Source organism: Carettochelys insculpta, chromosome 4, assembly GCF_033958435.1.
Source record: "Carettochelys insculpta isolate YL-2023 chromosome 4, ASM3395843v1, whole genome shotgun sequence".
Taxonomy (NCBI): domain Eukaryota; kingdom Metazoa; phylum Chordata; order Testudines; family Carettochelyidae; genus Carettochelys; species Carettochelys insculpta.
The window spans coordinates 18,741,547-18,765,721 of NC_134140.1; the positions used below are offsets into that span (position 1 = coordinate 18,741,547).

The 24,175-nt window shown below is 39.5% G+C and overlaps 1 protein-coding gene across 1 annotated transcript in view; it reads right to left on the reverse strand.

Moving 5' to 3' along the window:
* The window catches only part of POLN (DNA polymerase nu), a 155,324-nt gene that overhangs the window by 72,007 nt on the left and 59,142 nt on the right, over positions 1 to 24,175 (reverse strand). The window contains exons 13-15 of the mRNA XM_074992092.1: positions 10,308 to 10,365; positions 6,398 to 6,472; positions 5,256 to 5,370 (exon numbers count right to left, since the gene is read on the reverse strand). Coding sequence (XP_074848193.1) covers positions 5,256 to 5,370; positions 6,398 to 6,472; positions 10,308 to 10,365 — 248 coding nt within the window. The remainder of the gene's footprint in view (positions 1 to 5,255; positions 5,371 to 6,397; positions 6,473 to 10,307; positions 10,366 to 24,175) is intronic.

Below are 24,175 nucleotides of genomic sequence, written 5' to 3' on the forward strand. Positions count from 1 at the left end.
TGGCCATGTAAATGGCCATTTCAAAGTTTACTAGTGAAGCACTGAAATACATATTCAGCGCTTCATTAGCATGCAGGCAGCCGTGGCGCTTCGAAATTGGCACGCCTCACCGCCGCGCGGCTCGTCCCAATGGGGCTCCTTTTCGAAAGGACCCCGCCTACTTCGAAGTCCCCTTATTCCCATCTGCTCATGGGAATAAGGGGACTTCGAAGTAGGCGGGGTCCTTTCGAAAAGAAGCCCTGTCAGGACGAGCCACGCGGCAGTGAGCCGTGTCAATTTTGAAGCACTGCAGCCGCCCGTAGGCTAATGCAGCGCTGAATATGCATTTCAGCGCTTCATTAGTAAACTTCGAACTGGCCATTTGCGTGGCCATTTCAAAGTTTGGGGCTAGTGTAGACGTAGCCTATGTGCGTTATAAAGGTGCTTCCAAATAGAAAGTATTCTTGAAGTTCGAAAAAAGGAGGCAACAACTGTCTGATGAATCATTATGCAATAGTTTTGTAGATACATCAGCACACTCATGTCTGATAAAAACATTTGACTGTAACATTTCACTGAAGTTAAACTTCCTGTGTAGCAATGTAAGAGGTTGGCAGCTGCCAAGAGCTGTGAGTTTACTGACTAAAACAACATGCCTTGTAGCCTTCTAGAACTGAGACAATATTTAATTCATATTCATTTATCTATTTACAATATACCTCCAAAAGGATATAAGGATTTAATTCCATTAAGAGGTTCTAATGTCATGATAACATTGCAGACTTAATTATATCAACAGATGCCCAAAAGCAAATCTATTATTTCTAACAAGCGTGGTCCTATCAGTCCATCTCTGGGTCCTTGAGTCTTGTACCATCGGTCTACACACATCATCCTGCACCAGTTCAAAGACTGGGAGGGGGGGAACCTCAACTTCAACTGCCTGCAGTTTCTTCCCACTACATCAGAATTCTTTGGGGGAATACACCAGAGAAAGGCAGAAGGAAATGGGGAAGTGTGCTTCTTTAGACATTTGGAAACTGTAGAAACTCAGCAGCAGAGAAAAACCAGCAGAATCTGAGATCAGTGATGTAGTGAAGCTTACTGGTCTCCCAGAGACCCAAATGGAAGGAACCCCTCACTGAGCCCTGATTGGCAGAGGAATTGGCGTGAAGAACTGGAAGTACAAAGGCTGGTCTGAAAGCTCAGTTGGAGCCCAGATGCTGAAGGAACCAGATGCCTCCTCTGGGCTCCTGAGCCAGGAGCTAGTGACAGATGTCAAGGAAGCTGAAGACTAGCCAGGACCACCAGGGCTTTTTAAAGATATGAGCACCAAGAAGCTGCTGGCCCTGACAGAAGCCCTTTGTCCCAACAACCTGGACATTCTTGTACCAAGCCAGGTACACCCAAAGGGGACTTAAGGTCTGTCTGGCTGCAATGCTACCACTGAGTAGGTCAGCATGTTGCGGTCAGGATCCACACAGACTCAGTGGCAGACAGCTCCACCACTGTTAAGGCCCTGGATGGGGTGGAGTGGAGCGGATGGCCCTGTGTCTTCCACCCTGCCACCCTAATCAAGCCTGCTCTTACACCCTCCTCCCACCCAGATCCCCCACCTGCAGCCCACTCCAGTACCCGCTTCCTGCTCAGGTCATCCATCCCCAGCCTGCTCTTGCACTCTCCCTCCCACCCGGATGCCATAGCAGTCAGGGACCACATCAGTGAGAGATTTGGTTTTTTTTTGCTTCTCACTTGTGTGACCCCTGACTGATTTGTCTGTGGTGAGTGACCCATGACCCAAAAAAGGACCCCCACCTGACTTACAGCGAAGTAAGTGATTTGGCTGCGCCAGGAAAATAAGATGGGCCTGGAATGGTTTTGATTCTCAAAAAAACACACCAAGAGGAGAAAGAATTACAAAGCATGTGAAAGGGACTGTCTGGGGGCACTCCTCCTCATCCAGGTGTCCTTTAAGGAGGTCCTAGGGCAATGCAATGCCCCTGACTCTGATTCATACAGGGACATTGCATGCTGTTCCCCTTTGTCAAGTACAAAAGTGTACAGTTTGCTGCATTCCTCACTCTCGCTTGGGAGCATAGGGGACAGACAAATGTGGACGTGGCGGGAGGGCTAGATTGGTAGCTTAAGTGTTGGCCTGTTAAACCAAGGGTCGTGAGTTCAATCCTTGAGGGGGCTGCTCCAGGAGCAGGACAAATAGGGAGGGATAGCTCAGTGGTTTGAGCATGGGCCTGCTAAACCTGGGGTTGAGTTTAATCCTTGAAGAGGCTATTTCGCAATTGGGGCAAAAAAAAATAAATCTTAACTTCAGTGCCAGGGAAGATAATGGACCAGGTAATTAAAGAAACCATCTGCAAGCACTTGGAAGGTGGTAAGGTGATAGGGAACAGCCAGCATGGATTTGTAAAGAATAAATCGTGTCAAACTAATCTGATAGCTTTCTTTGATAGGATAACAAGCCTTGTGGATGGGGGAGAAGCAGTGGATGTGGTATACCTAAACTTTAGTAAAGCATGTGACACAGTCTCACATGATATTCTTATAAAAAACTAGGCAAATACAATTTAGATGAGGCTACTATAAGGTGGGTGCATAACTGGCTGGATAACTGTACCCAGAGAGTAGTTCTTAATGGTTCTTAATCCTTCTGGAAAAGTATAACAAGTGGGGTTCCGCAGTGGTCTGTGTTAGGACCGGTTCTGTTCAATATCTTCATCAACACTTTAGATATTGGCATAGAAAGTATGCTTATTAAATTTGCAGATGATACCAAGCTGGGAGGGGTTGCAACTGCTTTGGAGGATAGGGTCAAAATTCAAAATGATCTGGATAAATTGGAGAAATGGTCTGAGGTAAACAGGATGAAGTTTAATAAGGACAAATGCAAAGTGCTCTACTTAGGAAGGAACAATCAGTTTCACACATACAGAATGGGGAGAGACTGTCTAGGAATGACTACAGCAGAAAGGGATCTAGGGGTTATAGTAGACCACAAGCTACATATGAGTCAACAGTGTGATGCTGTTGCAAAAAAAGCAAACATGATTCTGGGATGCATTAACAGGTGTGTTGTGAACAAGACACGAGAAGTCATTCTTCTGCTCTACTCTGCACTGGTTAGGCCTCAGCTAGAGTACTGTGTCCAGTTCTGGGCACCTCAGTTCAAGAAAGATGTGGAGAAATTAGAGAGGGTCCAGAAAAGAGCAACAAGAATGAGACCTACAAAGAAAGACTGAAAGAATTGGGCTTGTGCAGTTTAGAAAAGAGAAGATTGAGGAGAGACATGATAGCAGTTTTCAGGTATCTAAAAGGGTGTCATAAGGAGGAGGGAGAAAACTTGTTCTTCTTGGCCTCTGAGGATAGAACAGGAGGCAATGGGCTTAAACTGCATCAAGGGAGGTTTAGGTTGGACATTAGGAAAAAGTTCCTAACTGTCAGGGTGGTCAAACAGTGGAATAAATTGCCAAGGGAGGTTGTGGAATCTCCATTGCTGAAGATATTTAAGAACAGGTTAGATAGATGTCTATCAGGGATGGTTTAGACAGTACTTAGTCCTGCCATTGGGGCACGGGGCTGGACTCAATGGCCTCTCGAGGTCCCTTTCCGTCCTAATATTCTATGAGTCCACGCCTCAGCCAAGAGCCATGGACTACTTCTCCTGGCTATGCCCACCAGATCTGCAGAAGCCATGGATAGATGCTCTAGGTTGGCTCCAAGCTGTCACTGTGAGAGAGGGCTGGGAAGGTCTTCTCTCCCTGAGGCAGCCGGCACGATGAACCCTTCATTCCTAGCCCCATCCCAGAAAATGATTTAAATGAACCATAAATAACAAGCAGTTCTGTAGCACTTTAAGGATTAAAATAATTATTTGGTAATGAGCTTTTGTGGGTCTTACCCATGAAAGCTCATTAGCTAATAAATGTTTTAGTATTTAAGGTGCTACATGACTGTTTGTTATTTGTGGAGCTATAGACTAACACCGCTACTCCACTGAGTTATTAAATGAACCATGTACTTCTTAAATTTTATTTTCCAAACAACAAAAATTAATTGACTTAAGGACCCAAGCAATGCTAAATAAATCTTCTAGTTAAAAATTTTAAAAATGTAACTTATATAAGGCTTGCAGGCCATCATTTCGTTCACCCTATTGGTATGGTGCATCCACACCCTCCAATCCTTGGTTTGTCTTGTTTATTGAGACTGTATTTGGAGCATGGACTGTCTCTTACTGCATATTTGTAAAGTGCCTAGCACAATGGGGCCCTAGTCTCAGTTGGTGTCTGTAGGTACTACCATATACAAACAAGCAATAAGTAATACGCTTGAAATAATGGACTTACTAAAAATATTCCATTTTTCTCCTCATGTCTGGAAATCAAAAAAGAACAACAATTCCAGGAATAGGGCTAAGAAGGACTTAATTAAAGAAAGTTTGAAACAATGCTCTCTCTCCTATCAGAGGGTCTGTCCGGAGACTGAAGTCCTAACAAGCAAGGTAAGTCCACACCGATACCACAATAATCCAATAAGCTCTGTCCTCCTTGTTTCCTTATAGGCAGAACTTTGATTTCCAACACCTATGCAGATGCCTAAGGTTTTCAAAATACTTGTGGTGAAATTGGAGAGAATATTATCATTGGGAGACATGACAGACAGACAGACAGACAAAGGATGTTTTGTGATCCTTCGTGAGGCTAATTCAGGTCAACAACTGAGCTGGTCCTTTTAAAATGTGAATCAATAGCAATTGTCAATATTTAAAACAATTTACTTTCAGTGAATTATCTGACCAGTTCTAGTCATCAGACTCATCTAGGTCAGCCTCACTTAAGTCTTGAGACAGCTCATCCATATAATAGCCCAGTAGTAGTGAAAGCTATGAAGGAGAAGTGGATGACTAGAACCCCTGGCATTGCTTTAAAGGACACGTGTGAGGAACTGTAACAGTCTCTTTCATAATTCTAAAATCCTTTTGGTATGCTTGTTAACTCCCAATCTTTTACAAAAGTATCAAATTTTCAAAAAAAAAGTATTGTGACTTAATACATGGTTTTACTATGACTATACAGTAACACAGCAATTGAGGCTACTTTTGTTGGTGTAGTTCAATGGTTTTCAACTCTCTTTCATTTTTGGAACCCTACAACATTACAAATTGAGAGGATCACTTTGGAACTCTTAGACACAGTGGTCTGCAGGCCATAGATTGAAAAGTACTGGTCTGGTTTAATATCATACAGTTAATGTACTCTTACCATTGACAAGCCAGTGTAGTGAACACATCAGTGGTTTCTGGTTCTTGGAACAGTTTCAGAAGTTCTGGATCACAGGATAGGTGTGCAAGGATTCTTAGTTCAATATGGGAAAAATCTAGCAAACAAAATTCTCCCTTAGCACCCTTGAAACTTTTCTATCGTACTTTTTAACAGCCTTTCCATATTTATTTCCAATTTTATATTACTGAAATTCATAGAATTCATGTTTTTTCCCCACAAAAGGTTTTTTTTTTAAAATGAAAAACTACTTCAAATACAAATCACACACACCTGCACTCAGAAACAAAACAATGTAAAAGTTTAGAGCCTACAAGTTGGAGCATGGGGGGCATACAAATGTTTAACATTTCTGGCATGTAAATACTTTGCATAACAAACTACAACAATGCCATGTGAATGTCTCTTCTCACTTTCAAGAGACATTGTAAATAAAAAGCAGCCAGCATTATTTTCAATTAATGCGAACAAACTTGTTTGTCTTAGTAATTGGCAGAACAAGAAGAAGGACTAAGTAGATTTCTGTGAGGTGAATTGAAATATACTATTGCTTTTATCTTTTCTACAGTGCATATATTTGCAATAAAATAATATAAAGTGAGCACTGTCCTCTTCATATTCCATATTGTAATTAAAAATCAATATATTTTAAAATGTAGAAAAACATCCAAAATATGTATAATAAATTTAAATTTGTATCCTATTATTAAGAGAGCAATTAAAACAGCAATTAAACATGTATTTTTAATCTAGTTAATTTGTTTTGGTCAATCACATGCACTAATTGTGATTGACAGACCTAGTCACAATTAACCTTGCCCAAGGCATGAAAATTTTCAGCGTGAATCATTAAAGTTTAGCAAAGTTATATGTCAATGAAAAGATATGCTTGTACTGAAAAGCACTAAGTAGCTTTAAGGAGAGATGATGTCACCAGCAGTCACTGTAATCCAGACAGACTTCTGAGGAACGGGCCACTCTTGAAGACAGCATTAATGTTAATTGTAGTTTTTTCTTCACTAGGTCAATGAAGATATAGGGGCATCTGAAAGAAGGCTGGCATCAGAGACCACAGAACTTTTGTTAATAAATAATAATAATAATAATAACAACAACAACCTTACCTGCTGCTAAGAATGTATATCCTTTAGCTGAAACAAATAATGTTCTTGGGGAAATAGTTATTTCATTTTTTTTTCCTAGAGAGGAAATGGGAGAAACATATATTGTTCACTTAAATGAAACAAAACAGCATTAATTATCACCAGTAAGACATGTAACATCCCCCACCCCCACCCTCCTCCTGCAGTCGTATGTATTTGATTTGCCAGTTTTTATTGCAATTTTTTTTTTTGGACCTCTGTACTTATAGAATTCAGTCAGTACTGGAAATGCTATTGACCTGATGAAGTAGGTCTATCCCATGAAAGCTTATCACCAAATAAATCATTTTGTTAGGCTTTAAAGTCCTACATCACTGCTGTTTTGTTTTGTTAGAATACAGACTAATACGGCTAATCTCTTTGTTACTATTCAAAAATGAAACAAAAACAACAACAAAACTTGGTTGTAAAACAGGCAAGGTTGCTAAACACATGATCTACCTAAAGAGAACCGCAAATGCAAGAAATTAAAAAGCCATCTTACAGCACTCATCCTGTACAAAAATAATGAGTTAATTTTCTACTGCAGACACAATTTCCTATGAAATTATTTCCATATGTACTGACACATGGAAAAGACAGCACAATGAAGAGAAGCAAATGCATTATTGGAATCCTATTCTATTAGGGGTAGTGTAGCTTACATGGCTAACCTGTTTGCTTGTTTATATATATACTTTCTTACATTTTTTTTAATTTCCTTATGGTTTGATTATATGTTTATTATAAGATGTTTATATTAAAGTAGTTTGACTGTAACACAAGGGACCTATAGGCCACATCCTGTATGTGGAGCTAAGGCAAAGTTAGCTAACGTATGTCTGGGACCTTTCACCTAGATAGCAAAGTCAATGCGCATATATTCAGGACCTTCTATCTAGACAGATAGTAATAAGATAAGCAACCTTTAATGGCATAGGGGCTTCCAAGAATACCCTAAAATTTAACGGGTATACCACAACTTGTAAAAACACAAAATAACTGGTTAAGACCAGGCCAAATAGCTGAGTAGAACAGATATAACAACGTGATAACAACAGAAGGGTCAATGTTAACAAATTTACATATATGATACAATGAGACCAATGGCATATTGATCTATAGGAAAAAAGACATTTCATCAAGAGTAAGGGAAGACAATATTAATAAGGAGAAAGGGAAACATCTCCTAATGAATAGGCACCAAACATAACAACAGTGTAACATATTTTAAAAGTGACATTCCAGCCTAACAGCAGCAGAAAGATGCAGGGTTGGTAGGTACCAGAATGATAGCCACTGGTGACAGTGAGAAAGGTGATGGTTGATGAGGAAGATGATGGATAATAGAATGGTGAGAATATGAGGAAATACAGATGCACATTCCCTCTATTGTTAATTTGGGGTGTTTGTGGCTGTGCTAAATATATCAGTCTGCTATATATTTTAGTGAGTTTGTCTGTTTGATCAAGAACTCCTCCTAAATGGTAAAATCTAGGACTACCAAATTCAGCACACAGCTTCCTCTTGTCATAATTTAAAGCAACATAAGGATGTGGTTATGCCAGGAAAGAGGATGTGCTTGGAATGAGATTGCATCTCATAAAAACAACCATAAACAAGACAATTGCCAGATCAAGTACAGTCCCCAAAACTGGCAAAGTGAACAAATGCTGAAAGAGACTGAACCCAAATGAGCCAGAGAAATAGGATGAAGCTGGAATAGGACTGGTTCTCAATAAATCCTACAGAAAAAGAATAAAACAGAGAAATTTGGAGTAGTGTTTTGGTTTGGCACAGCTAAATCAATGCTTAAGCTTTGAAAACTAGAAAAAATATCATCAGAAGTCAAAATGACTATAGCCCCTTTTTGTTAAAATATAGCAAATGATAAGTGTTTATTGGAATAAAGAAAAATGTTGTTGGAATTCCCATTTTAAAAAAATTATTAAAAAATTAAATGGAAAAATTCCCATTTTAAAATAAAATAAATCTGTAGTAAAATTAACTTCATAAAAATAACACTATTTTCTGAAAAATACAATCATTTAACTAAAAGCATGTACATTTCATTTTATTTTCAAAAGAAAAAAAATTAATTGAATTAAGGACACAAGCAATGCCACGTAAAACTGCTAGTAAACTGTATTCGTATATGGGCAAGGAGTTCCCATAGTGTGAATGCTGCAGTTATGCACATCAGGGTTCCCAACTACAGCATAATTTAAATATTGGGCCTGATTCTGGAACAAGAACATGTCAGTTCCCAAAGTGATAACTGGAAGGTAAGAAGTAATTTATATAATTAATACAGAATCTGAAGATCAGGCAACAAAAGAAAAGGCAACCTTTCTTAAAACACAGTAAATTTCCTCTAGTGCTGATTTTACCAACTGATTGTAAAAGTTTCAAAGGACAAAATCAGACTGTCGGAGAAGTTTGCAAAGGAAAGGAAAATCTGCACAAAATGTAGTTTTGAGAAGTATATAGATCCATAAGCATAATTCATTATTTTTTGACAGACAATTACATACTCACTGGATAGTATATATGTAAAAGAACTAAAAATAAAGTGGAAATTTCAAACAAATTGCCATCTTTAGAAATTCCAAGTTTTATTTAATCTCAGATAGACGCTTATTATTTTAATATAGTTATTATTCCAAACCGTGCTCTGCCTTTCAATTGCATTTATATAAACCCTTTTGCTTTGTTATATTGAACTGTATCTTATTCCAAGGCCTCCTGTGAAGTCAACTGCTAATCCCTCCAAAACTTAAAAGTGACAACAGCTGCCGTTCTACACAGTGGTCCTGTGCAGCTATCTGCAGGTAAAAAAAGTTCTGCAAGCAAGTCTCTTAAACTAGGTCTACACTACAGCAATCTGTTGACAGAATCAGTTTGAAGATCATGGCCAGACTGCAAAGAAGATCGAAAAAGCAATTCATCCTGTTGACAGAGAGTGGTGGACTTCCCGTCCACTCTTGACAAAATAGCTAAGTAGAAATACAGCAGACAGGGCTGCCTGGTGTCCCGGAAGCCCTGTCCGGCAACCTAGGGGCCCCCAGAACATCCAGACTGGCTTTCTGTTGATAGAGGCATTCTGCTTCTTGGGGGAAGGGCACAATGTTGTTGACAAAAGTGCCATGTTCTGTTGATTAACTGTTGACAGAATGCCTTGGGAATCTGGACATTCCCCAGGTTTCGTTGACAAAACACCAGTTTGTTGACAAAACCCTCTAGTGTAGACATAGCCATACATTACAGTTCCCTCTTGTGGGTCCAGGCCTCTCTTTATCACTCAGGCCATGATTTCCAGAGACTTACAGCTCCCTCTGTACTATATCCCTTGAATTCAGTGTTTAGCAGACATCTTATTAGCAACAGAAGGATATTTTGGTACTTAGCTATTTTTTTTTTACATGGCCTGCTCATCCAGCACTGACACATTCCCAGAAGAAGCTTTTGAGATGAAGGGACAGAAACATTTCTTAATACGATAAGGTAGGAGAACTTGGTACTGTTACAGCTATGCAAATTCCCAAATGTGGGAAAAGAACACAAACTGAAGGTAACTGGACTGGCTCGAAAGCTGGGAATATTTGAATTGATAAAGTTACTTGTATAGATCAAGGAGAAGGCAACAAACCACATTCTCTACTGGCAAGAAGCAACAGAAATATTAGTTTAAAAGATAATGTTATAACTACACAGAATGTAGTCATTCACCATTTTTGAGATTGTTGGCATACTTTAACAGCACTTGATCATATATATATTTACTCAAATACTTAGACAAATGTATATCATTTTATAAAACTATAACTGTAGTTATAACTTTAGTTAACTATAGTTAAAACTAAAACTGTAAACAAAAAACTTTTACCTTTACCTTTTACAGATTGATTCTGAATAATTTCAACAGGATGCTTTGAGATACCTTGAATATTCTATAAATAAAACAACAAGAGTAAAAAATTTACAGGAATTTAAAATGTATTTTAAAAGTATAATTTAGGAGATGAAAGATTAATTTGATTATATACTGGTAACATAATTTGTTCATCTTATATCCACCAACATTTGGACTATTTTGACAGTGTACATGTATTTAATTTTAAATTACATAGTATAAATTAAGCTTTTTAATTTTGTCACAAAAACAAATTAATGGAAATGATAATTATGTACAGCATACAATCATATATGTCGAAATACACACTAAAATTTGGAACTGGGGTGTTAGGGTAGTAGGTTAAGTGAAGTACCCAAATTGCTACATTAACAGATAGCCAAATACAGTAAAGTTATGAAAATTGAGTGTGATTTGGAAAGCTGTGCGCTGTGTGAAGAAAAATTTCCTTTTATTAGTTTTGAACCTACTACCCATCAATTTCATTTGGTGTCCCCTAGTTCTTGTATTATTGGAAAAGGTAAATAATTTTTCTATATTCACTTTCTCCACACCATTCATGATTTTATATACCTCTATCATATCGCCCCTCAATCGCCTCTTTTCCAAACTGAAAAGTCCCAGTCTCTCTAGCCTCTCCCCATATGGGACCCGTTCCAAGCCCCTAATCATCTTAGTCGCCCTTTTCTGAACCTTTTCTAATGCCAATATATCTTTTTTGAGGTGAGGAGACCACATCTGCACGCAGTACTCAAGATGTGGGCGTACCATAGTTTTATATAGGGGAAGTATGATATCTTTTGTCTTATTATCGATCCCTTTTTTAATAATTCCTAACATCCTATTTGCCTTACTAACTGCCGCTGCACACTGCGTGGATGTCTTCAGAGAACTATCCACTATAACTCCAAGATCCCTTTCCTGATCTGTCGTAGCTAAATTTGACCCCACGATGTAGTACGTGTAATTTGGGTTATTTTTTCCTACATGCATTACCTTACACTTACCCACATTAAATTTCATTTGCCATTTTGCTGCCCAATCACTCAGTTTGCTGAGATCTTTTTGTAGTTCTTCACAATCTGTTTTGGTTTTGACTGTCCTGAACAACTTGGTGTCATCTGCAAACTTTGCCACCTCACTGCTTACCTCATTTTCTAGATCATTGATGAACAAGTTGAACAGGATCGGTCTCAGGACTGACCCCTGGGGAACACCACTAGTTACCCTCCTCCATTGTGAAAATTTACCATTTATTCCCACCCTTTGTTTTCTGTCTTTTAACCAATTCCCAATCCATGAAAGGATCTTTCCTCCTATCCCATGACCACCTAATTTACATAAAAGCCTTTGGTGTGGGACCGTGTCAAAGGCTTTCTGGAAATCTAGGTATATTATGTTCACCACAGGAACCCTAGAAGCCACCACAGGAACCCTAGGGTCCCCCCTCAGAGTCCTCACAGAAGCCTGGATCAGCCTCCCAAAAAACAGCCTCCCCACTGGACCGAGCCAGCGCACAGAGACATCCTTGGATTTTGGAAGGAAGAGGTGGTCCTCCAGGAGACAGGTGGCAAGTGGCAGAATGCAGCTGCCTTCATCTGCCTTGCGACCAGACTGGACACCCGGGGACACCCTGCCCACATGCAGGAACTAGTGTGGAGCAAAGTTAAAGAACTCTGGCAGGGTTACACCTAGGTCTAGGACAAAGCCAGCCAGTCAGGGGCAGGTCCCTACTACCAGGAGCTCCAGAGCCTCCTGGGTCCCCAGGATAGCTCCTTGACACCCACTGTCCTGGACACCGTGGAGAACAAGCCACATCCCAAGGTCAAGGGGGAGCTGGGACTCCAAGGCAGTCCCACCCTGCCAGGCACTGAGCCATAGCCACACTCCAAGGACTCCAGCAACAGTCACAATGGAGCAGTCTTTCAAAAGAGCAGATTGAAGATTTGATCCACTTTTTGTGCGTAGATGTGCTCTTTCAAAAGGTAATCTTCAAGGAGAGCTGTAGTGTAGACATAGCTATAGGGACAACACATCTTAAAGAACTCCTGTTTGTACAAGGTAAGTAAACTTTCCTTCTTTGAATGCTCTCTCTTATGTGGAATGTGCTTCAGGTAATTCAGTGTGCCTCTCAAGCAGGCAGGCAGACAGAGCCCTATGCCACAACAGAATGTAGACCTGGCTTGATCTACCCAGGAAGGCATAAATTCATAGAACCCTACAACCAGAAGGAACTTTGAAAGATCATCATATCCATTCCCCTGAAATCATATCATGGAAGGACAAAATACCATCTAGATCAGAGGTCTGCAACCTGTGGCTCCAGAGCCGCATATGGCTCTTTAAGGACTTCTTCACGGTGCCTGATGCTATAATTGCAAAGCTTAAAAAAAAAAACCCTCCTGATTATTTTCAATAAACAGTGAATGTCTAAAACCCCAATAATAAACAACTCATATCTAAATGGCAAGCAATACGTGATCTCAAAATGCTGAATAACTCCCTCTTTAATATGTGTAGCGCTGTGGGATATGACACTGTATCTGTGTTTTGAGCATGTTTCTAATAAAACCTTGATTTTGAAAGAGAAAAAGAAGCCTGTGGCATTCCTGTTGTGAAAAGCAACATGCAATTTAAGAAAGAAAACTGAAATTAAATATGAAGTAAAATTGGCTTAATTAAACTGGGATTAAAAAAGGAAGAAAATTGAAGACGAAAAAGAATTTCCAACTGAATGGACCCAATCCTTCGTATTTATATTGAGTTTAGCTGGGATCCCTTTATATCTCATTCACCACCAACAAAAAAATGAAATGTTGAAAGGCATTTTCTCAAAAAACACACTACTTTTGCCAAACTGTGTCCAGCTGGAAATACCAGGAGGGAAGAAAAAAAAAAGCCATGAGGAGCTGTTACGCAAAGCAGAACAAAGTAAGAACACATTCATTAAATGGGTGAAATTACCAAGTAGCAAAGTGTGGCTAGTTTTATGGTAACTAAAGCATTTGTGAAATGAGGCAAGCTGTTTACAAATGGTGAATATATAAAATAGATCTTCGTCAAAGTATCACAGCAGCTATACAGTGAATTCAAAAACAAAAGTGACATTGCTCAGAAAATTAGAGATCTGCTGTTGTGCGCAAAGACAGTGAAAGATAGAACTCTAAAAATAGCCTGAGATCATCAGCCTTCAGATTAAGGATAATAAAATAATGGTAGAAGGCTTGAACCACAGGCAGTTCTGTGCATTTTTTGAAGAGGTCAGCTGTCAATACTCTGACCTTCTTCAGCACAACAAGATATGACGGCTTTCCAGGGAAAATGTGCTTGTGTGTTTTGCAGCCTGTCTGGAAGAAGTGAAGGTGTTCATGCAGGAAAAGAAGTGGGAAGATGCACAGTTGACAGATCCTTGTGGCTACAGAAATTTCACTTCATAGTGGACATCACCTCCCTCTTAAATGGCCTTAACAGAAAGCTACAAGGAAAGGCAAACAGCTCTCTTGCTCTTAGGAGAGGTGCTATCATTTGAGTGAAAACTAACATTGTTTGTGAAAGACACTGAGATATCACTGAAGCAATTCAAGGAGGCAACAAAGTATGAACTTAACATTGCGAACCTAAAAAATGAGATAAGAAAAGGCAAGAAGTCTTTGGCTATGTCTACACTAGCCCCAAACTTCGAAATGGCCATGAACAATGAAGCGCTGAAATACATATTCAGCGCCTCATTAGCATGCGGGTGGCTGCGTCACTTCGAAATTGATGCAGCTCGCCGCCACGCGGCTCATCCCAATGGGGCTCCTTTTCGAAAGGACCCTGCCTACTTTGAAGTCCCCTTATTCCTATGAGCAGATGGGAATAAGGGGACTTCGAAGTAGGCGGGGTCCTTTCAAGAAGGAGCCCCGTCGGGATGAACTGCATGGCGGCGAGCCACGTCAATTTCGAAGTGCCGCGGCTGCCTGCATGCTAATGAGGCGCTGAATATGTATTTCAGTGCTCCATTAGTAAACTTTGAAATGGCCATTTACATGGCTATTTCGAAGTTTGGGGCTAGTGTAGACACGGCCTTTGTGGGGCAATTTCAGGAATTAAGAAAGGAAAAGGCAACTTTGTCATTTAGGTTGAAACCCCTTTAAGTGGTTCTGATTGCGGCTCACTCCATTCGCTCATGCTGCTCTCACTCTCTCTCATCTTGGGATCATCTGCAAACTTTATAAATGCATTCTCTATGCCATTGTCTAAATCACTGATGAAAATATTGAACAGATCCGGACCCAGAAATGATCCCTGTGAAAACCTACTTGTTTCACCATTCCAGCATGACTTTCAACCAATGATGACCACTCTCCTTAGAGTGGTGAGCCAAACAGTTATGCGCCCACCTTACTGTACCTCCTTCTAGGTTGTATTTTCCTACTAAGTTATTGGAAATATCATGCAAGTCTACATCGCACATCTACCGCTTTCCCCCTTATCCACAAGGCTTGTTATGCTGTCAAGAAATGTTATCAGGTAGGTTTGACATGATCTATTCTTGAAAAATCCATGCTGACTGTGACTTGTCACCTTATTACCTTCGAAATGTTTGCAAAATGATTCCTTAATTATTTGCTCCACTGTCTTCCTTTGTACATAAGTTAAGCTGAGTGGTCAGTAATTTCCTGGTTGTCCTTATTTTTCTTTTTACAGATGGGCACTATATTTGCTATTTTCCAGTCTTCTGGAATCTCTCCCATGTTCTATGACTTTTCAAAACTAATAGCACCTTGAGTATTCTAAGACACATTTCATCGGGGTCTGGTGACTTGAACATATTTAAGTTAAGTAATTTTAATGTGTTTTTTCCCCATCTAAGCTTCTGAATCTACCCCATTTTCACTGGCATTCAATATTTTAAGTGTCCAATAGCCATCAACCTTTTTTGGTAAAAACCAAAACAAAAGTTATAAAGCACCTCTGTCATTTCCACATTTTCTGTTATTGTTTTTCTTTCTTCATTGATTAATGGACCTACCAATGGCCTTGGTTGTTATCTTGCTTCTAATGTGTTTGTAGAATGTTTTCTGTTATTATTTAGGTTTCCAGATAGTCTGAGCTCACTTTGTGCCTTAGCCTATTTTGCCTCTACATACTTGTATTATTTGTTTATATTAACCCTTTGCAATCTTAGTTCCACTTTCTTCAGCACTTTTTTGATTTATAGATCATTTAAGATATCCTGATTAAAGCTTCCCATCCTTCCTATGCAGTGAATAGTTTGTTCTTATGCCTTTAATACTGTCTCTGTAAAACTGCCAATGGTCCTCAAATGTTTTCTTCTTAGACTGGCTTCCCATGAGATCTTACCTACCAACTCCCTGAGTTTGCCAAAGTTTGCTTTCTTGAAATCCACTGTGTTTATTTTGCTGTTCTCTCTCCTACCATTCCTTAGACTCATAAACTCTTATTTCATTTATCACTTGCCCCCAAACTGTGTTTCACTTTCCAATTCTCACCCAGTTCCTCCCTATTTGTCAAAATCAAATATAGAACAGCCTTCCCTCCCACTAGCTTTCTCCACCTTCTGAAATAATCAGTTGCCTCTAAAACATTCCAAAAACTTGTTGGATAATCTGTGTACTGCTTTATTATTTTCCAACAAATATCTGAGAAGTTGAAGTCCCTTATCACTTCCCATTTGTGTGCATTAAATGATTTTATTAAGTTTTTATGAAAAAGCCTTGCCATCTCTTCTTCCTGGTTAGATGTCTGTAGTAGACCCCCCCTACTATGACATCACTCTTGTTTTTTACCCCTTTTACCAGAGACTTTCATAGAATGCCAGGACTGGAAGGGACCTTGAAAGGTCATCGAGTCGAGCCCCCTGCCCTCATGGCAGGACCAAGTACTGTCTAGACCATCCCTGATAGACATTAATCTATCTACTTTACCTACTTTCAACAAGCCTAACTCCTATTTCCCTCTCAACCCAGTGTAGGCATTATCTACTAGCTGTACAAGTTCTTCCTGCTTATTCCCCTTACTTCTTGCATTAATATACAGACATCTAAGATACTGATTTAATTCTCCCCCTCCCAGTTCTGTCTTGTCTGTCCTTTATTTCTGCTGTTGCAGCCGACACTTCATCACAGTTGTGTATTTATCACCTTCACAAGCATCAGTTTCTGGCAGTCTTTTGGGAAACGAGGCTCTGGAAACTGGGGATCCTCAGTATGCAATCCTGCCTCTGTACAAGTCAGCAGAAACTGTAAACCTCTCAGAGCATAAGCAGTCAGAAGGAACAAAAACAGTGACAGTCCAGGAGCTCCCTTTTTACCCTCAATGAGGAGCATAAAAGGTTGGGGGTGCATGCATAGACCAAACACACACTGCTAGGAAAAATTCACTGGTCCTTGCTGTCACATTGTCTGGAGTGACTCGCAACTGTGTGTATTCATGTCAGGTCAGACTGTCAGGAAACAAGGGCCAAACCTCCCATACTGGTGATATGTTCTATAATTAGATTTCACCAAGCTAGTAACAAAAGTAAACTCCCAGATCATTATACCATTTTTACCATGGAGTCACAGACTCTCCAGTCTATCTTGCCACCCAAACAACAAAACTATGATAACACATTAAATCAAAAAAATCACACATCAGCTTTCTACAAGTCCCAAAAGGTAAGTCACTTACCCCCTATCAAGTGAGACTCCATAACACAGCATCAAAGACAGTGCCAGCAGCCAAGTCTATAGCTAATAAATCTTTCTTTAGTTTATTAAGAAAACTAATGTGAGTTATTGAGATGTTAAACAGGTAAAATATATGTACAGGCAAATCAGTGTTTGTAACTCCAAATGTAGCAGAGATGTAACAAACTGCTAGCTTTCCAAAAGTCTTGCAAGGTAACCAGATTGCCTCTAAGGATCGCTGCATGCTTCAGATATACTTCCCTGAATGAGTCCAAACCATTCAAAGGTAAATGTCGTGACAGAAGAAATGTAAGGTCTGAGCCAGTGAGCTGCTTCCTGATTTTGCAGACCTGCACTTGTGAACTGATTCTTTACTAAGCATCATGGCTGCAGCAGAAGTAGTGGGGATGGAATGTGGATGTGGGGTCATGAGAAGTTCTCTAATCTTGCCATTCTACACCAGACTAGCAACTCCTATGTCATGAAATGCTACTATAGAGAGATTATGCTACTGAAAGATGAAAAATATGTACTATAAAACTTATCATTTGGAAAACTCTATTTCTTGAATATTTGTCATGGTAGCTTTCTCAAATGTAGAAGAATAAAAATAGTATTTGGCCACTAACATTTCTACAGGAACTTCGAGATAAATAGTTACAGTAAAAAAGATAGATTTCCCAAGGTCACATCTGTAGAGTTTAGAGAGATACAGTATGCAGTACAATAAATATGGAAAGTATGGCAGTGATCAAAGTCACCATGGTAACAACACCAGAGCTTTGAACTGGTGCACATACGCAATCCCAAGTATCTGGCATGATTTATGTGTAGTTGCCACCTAGTGGATACTAACAAATTAAAGACATATTTTCTCTTGAGGACAAAACCACAGACAGTTTTTCAAAAAAGGAAATACTACTCTCAGGTACTGAATGCAGTTGCTCATAGTTCTGCTCACCCATTTTATCAAAAAGAAGTGTAACTTTCATATTATGGCTCCACCTATCAGGAAGAAGGAAGCAAGATCTGCCAATTACCTATGGTATTTAGGTCCCTGCCCCTCAGTTTGAAAAGCTTGTAAAAGCAAAATGGGGAAAAGGCAGAATATGTGAAGTAGCCACTTTAAGTAAGACTCCTGGAGATGTGCATGAAAGGGAAGTATAATACACTCACTTACAGCACACTGACAGGTTGAGTGCTTTGCCAGAAAAAAAATGGAAGTCTTGCATGCAGCTTGGACTGTTTTACAGCCTTCAAACAGACAAAAACTGCTTACATTTTCTGAATAATTGTGTACAAAAGAAGGAAAACATACACACTGACTTTATGTGTAATAGCTGTGAAACACTATATTCCACAAAGTAGAGGGTTCTATGCGTAAGATCATTTAAACAATTAATATGAAAATCTGTTTATTTCAAAGGTTAATTCCAAGTCAAAGAACACCACCTCATATCTGGGAAAAACAAACAAAACAAACTTCAATGATAGGAAGAGAAATTAGATCCCTTGTTATTTCTTAGTTCTCCAAACCTACTTAGTCCCAGCAGTTAAATAAGCTACTTTAAAAGTGAGTAGCTTCCGGGGAATATCTACCATAGCTTCACATGTGGCACCCATAAACACATTAAAAAATAAACAAAAATATGATTATTGAAGAATGTATGATGGATATAATGGTATGGAATCATAGGGATTTTGAAGATTATTGGATTAACCGTATAAATACTGTATGTATCTTTAGTCTCCTTGCTATAGAGTTAAAGGATGTTTCCTAAAGGAACTAAAAATATTTGGAAGAGGGTAACTAATAAAAATCTCCACTAATGAAACAATGCAAGTAATGAGTCTTTTGATAATCCCTTCACCCCGGCTCCCTGCAAAATGAATAGATTAGTCTGCTCACAGACCTGAGCAGATGGTCACTCACTTTAAACTCTGCTATGGTTTACACATGGACAAACTGGTAAACTAGGCATGAATATGCTGCTTACTCTTTTATCTGAAATGCCTTTTCTTCTGAATAAATAGAACTTTTCTTTGCAAAAGTTGGCTGTGCCACTGGATAACTTGTCACTGCCCAGACACAACAGAACTGTGGTGCCATACTGAAGTCAGATCTGCTAAGTGATCACAGTAATTTGCAGAAGCCTACAGTGTAAGACCCTTTCCTCCTGGGAAAGCATTGTGAGATCCCATGCCAAGGAAGGTGATGGCTATAGGTCTGATACTTAAGTAAGGTGCCTTTGAGCAGTCCACAAAGAGGATGGAGGTGCATGTACTGGAAAGGATTTCACAATATGGCCAATAAAAACCCGGTCAAGAAAAGCCTTCAGACACGAGGACGAATGAAGAAAGCAGGAATAAATGATGTGTCTCTTCCTTCCAGCATGAGATGATACTCATGAAATACCTGTATTTCAAAGATTATGAAGATTGTTGGGTGCCTGGCATAACCCAAATCCTTCTGTAGATACTAGAACTAATCAATTTCCAGCCTGTTGGAGTTGGATTTTCTGGATTAGGGCCCTGCACTCTAAGATCTTGTTCAAGTTTCCACAGACAAAATGATCAGACATAGTTTTGGAGAGCCAGTGAAAACAAAGACACAAACAAGCCAACAAGATGACCTCTGTCCTAGTCTATCTTTAATAACACCATGGTAAGCAGTAACTTCACTCTGTGCTCCAAACCTGAGACAATATCCTAGTGCAGATGTAACCTTAGGCCACTAGAGCAGGGAGATTATGAAAGTAAAGCTGAAATGTCTCTCCTTTTAACTGCTCCTTTTGCCAATTTTCTTGTACTTCTTTCTTCGTTCTCTTTTTCTGTCTCCATTTCACTGGGTGTTTTATTTTTATTAGACAGGAAATAAAGATTAGTGAGCTTGAAACATTAGGTAAATGCTTCTCCATTCTTCCAGCAGACAGTAAACAAACAACTGATGGAAAGGGGTGAACTATTTTTTTTTAAATACTGTGCTGCAGCTGATTGATTGATCTTAAGGCATGTGTAGTGACTAGGAAATCATAATACTGAACATCAATCCTGTTGCCAGGCAGAACGTGGGGAAGAGGATTATATGACAATATAAATTGGGTTACATACAACTGACACATTTCCCTGGCTTAAATGCTCTAAGTATCCTGAAACAAGTAAGTTCTAAGCAGAAAGACTGAAGATCACAATTTACAACAATGAGAAGTTAATTTAAGTAGCAGTGCTGTGATCATAAATAGGAATAATGAAGGCAATTTACACAACATAGGCAAAAACAATATTACTGATGAATAAATTCCTAAACTAATTTTTCTTGCTCATTTTTTTAAAATGTAATCAACACTAGAAATAATCTAAAAAGGTATTTAATAGAATTCATTAAAATGATTCCCACATGTCTTTTTCACAGACATTTCTAACTGATGGAAGCACTGCTCTGCCTCATGTAGCATCCTCCCTTGCTCACAGCAAGATTGCATAGCGGGCCTAAGTGGCTGCTTGACAACTTTCCTGAATGTGGACATGGGCCAGGAAGGCCACTGATGAACCCTAAGCCCTCACAGAGGGAGCTCCAATAGATGAAAGGGAAATCCCAGCTAGCTTGTAGCACATCTTAATACATGTGACAATCAATGAGGAAACCCTTTGGGAAGACACTGGGAGACCCCTCATCCTATCTGCAATAACTACAAATAGCTATTGTGATTTTCCTAAATGGTTTGGTCCTGTCCAAATAGAAGACTAGGACCCTTCAGGTGTCTATTGTGTGTAAACTCTGTTCCCTGGGGCTGGCATGTGGCTTTGGGTAAAAACCTAGCAGTGAGATATCTTGGTTGACATGGAAAGAGGAGACCACTTTCAGTAAGACCTCCAGATGGGGTCTTAGTCTAACCTTGTCCTTATAGAAAGTCAGGGATGGCCCAGATCAGTGGTTCCCAACCTTTTCAGTAACACAGAACACTTCAATCAGACAAACAATTGTACAGCACACCCACTGTGCAAAGCCTCTGTGAGGGAAAATTGACCAAATCCATGTCAGTTGTGAATCAGGAAGCCTAGCCGCTTGAGCCCTAAGCTGGTGCAGGGTTGGTCAATTTCCCCACAGCAGCCACTTTTCAAAGAGGAAATTGCGCAACCCTGCACCAGCTGGGAATCAGGCAGCCTTTCTGCTTGACCCCCAGCTTGGCCGGGGTTTGCAATTCTACACCCCACCACACCCTTTGCAGAGTGGGGGGCAGGGAACACTGACCACCCAGCACCAGCTGGGGGCTCAAGCAGCAAGGCTGTCTGAGTCCAAGCTAGCATGGGGAAATTGATCAACCCCACACCAGCTGTGAATCAGACAGCCTTGCTGCTTGAGCCCCCAGCTGGCAGGGAGTCGCCTAAGTGTACTGTGAAATTTCATCAGTTTTCCCCCCAGCTCTGCAAAGACCTGGGAGGAAGGGGAAATTGATGAAATGTCCACAACAAACTTAGTTCTCTCAGCACACCAGTTTGCCACTGCACACCAGTTGAAAACCACTGGTCTAGATGGTGCTTAGTCTTGCCATGAGGGTAGGAGACTGGACTCAATGATCTCTCGAGGTCCCTTCCAGTTCCAGTGTTCTATGAATATATACATAAAGAAGTCTAAGATTCTTTTGACAGTACTAATGTGGTCATGATCATCTTGTGACTGCATAGTATTGGGGCAAATAAATAACAAGTAACTATCCAAAAGTAAAATGCATTTTGAACACAGGAGAAACTGAAAGGCTGCTTCTATACATGCCACCTCTCGTCAGCCTATTCAGTGCCTCATTAGTATAATGGCAGATGTGCAAATTTTGAAGTTCAGACTTCGAATTGCAGATTGACAGTGTAGATGGGGGCAGCTTCAAAATAAGTGCCCCACTTCGACATTCCTTTACTCCAATCTAGTTCTGTGGGAGTGAAATAAGCACCCCACTTCGACATTCCCTTTTTCCCACAGAACTAGATTGAAGTAAGGGAATGTCGAAGCGGGGTGCTAATTTTCAAGCTGCCCCCATCTATTCTGTCAATCTGCAATTTGAAGTCTGCAGTTCAAAATTCATGCAGCTGTCATTATGCTAATGAGGCACTGAATATGCACATTCATGCCTCATTAACCTGCTTCAAATTGCCTCATTACCACGCCACCTGCGATGGGAGGTGGCACGTGTAGAAGCAGCCAAAGATACTGTAACAAATGGCATGTGTCCTGACTTTCTCTATCAACCTATCAGCACACGAGTGATGCATTGTTTTATATCAGCTAAAAATATGACACTAAATTACTTTCATACAAACGTCTAAGAATATGCTTAGACACAGTCCGTCCAATTTCTCATCTGTGTTTAGAAAATTTATCACTATTGTAGTGAAGATGTGGTCACGGCATACTTATCTGAAAAAACGCTTTTGCATCTACATGTTAAAAGAATCATTCTGACTATATGCCTTAAATAAACGTGATATAAGTACCACATGCATGCTACTCTCCAGGTTGTTTTCTAAGAAAAACCCAACTTTTTTCTTCAGTAATCAAGACACATCAGAGTACAGCACAAAAGATTAATGGCTTTCCTGTAACATTTCTTGTTCCTTTCACAATACCAATGTTAGGCAAGCAATGCGTGTGTCTAATTTACATGATGGCTGTGCATAACAGTACTTTTATCGTCATTAAAGCAAAAAAGCAGTCCAGTAGCACTTTAAAGACTAAAAAAATAACTTATTAGGTGATGAGCTTTCATGGGACAGACCCACTTCTTCAGATCATAGCCATACCAGAACAGACTCGATATTCTGTGCTTTAAATATTGAGTCTGTTCTGGTATGGCTATGATCTGAAGGAGTGGGTCTGTCCCATGAAAGCTCATCACCTAATAAATTATTTTGTTAGTCTTTAAAGTGTTACTGGACTGCTTTTCTGTTTTGATAGTATATAGACTAGCACAGCTATCTCTCTGTTACTATCATCATTAAGAGTATATTCTTTCATTCAGACAATCACATGCAAATGTACACTTTACTTTGACCTTTTATAATTTAAAAGGAGAGAGAGATTCTACTGGTTTCTACAGCTGCATCAACAGAAAATGTTTATAACTTTAGATCATGTATTAATCAGTTTGATGGATTTCTATGCCTACATTTCAGTAAATACTACCTATAGAGCTTTAGTATCCTAGAATTCTTTCCAGTCACGCACAGAAAAATGTTACCTGATCCTAATTAAAACTTTTATCATATAAGGCTTTTCTAAACGATACTACTGTCTTTTAACTGTATAACCGTTGTGAGGTTTTGGATGTGTTTACATTCAGTGTAACTTTCTTGGCAAGGTATTTTAAATACATACATAATTGTGTTTCATAAAGGAAAGAAAAAGTGCTTAATAACAAATTAGCTTTTATACAGTGCTTCTTCAGAGTTGCACTGCTGTATGAGTTGTAAACCATGCTCATAAGCCAGAGGGTGCACTTCTGCATACATATGTATCTATACCTATCTCATAGAACAGGAAGGGATCTTGAGAGGTCATCAAATCCAGTTTCCTGCCCTCTAGATAATTTATGATCTGAGGCGATAAAATACTGTTCCTGTACCCCGACCCTATTCATTTCCTTTCCAGCTCAAGGCATCCCAAAAAACTCTACAGAACAAGCAATGAAGAGTCCTATGAATCTGCAGAATAACCTTTCCTCCTTTGTGAACTGCCTCTTTAGATCAATATTGAATTATACTAAATCAACAGTATAATGATTCAGCAGAACTGCTCACAAGTAGTCCGATAAAGGACAGAACCTCTGCCCTCACAAACAAAGCATCGGATTCATTTCTAAAATGAAAAAAAATGTCTAGGTGCTCACTTGACAAATTTTAAGAACAGAACTATTATTCAGACAAGCAGCTGATGTAGGCATTCCTCTCAGAATGATTTCTTAATCCTTCTGGTTTTAGCCTATTCATAACAGAATTAAAACCACTGAATTAAGAGGTTCTTTGGACTTCTCTCCATCAGCAACAGCTAACCAAAAAAATTACAGCATGGCATAGTTCTTTCCAAATACTAATTATGTCCTTTTAATATCTAGCTTGCACAATGATATTTTCCCTAGAAAACTGTAAAGCCTAGAAAAAAATAGGAATTATAACATTTTATGT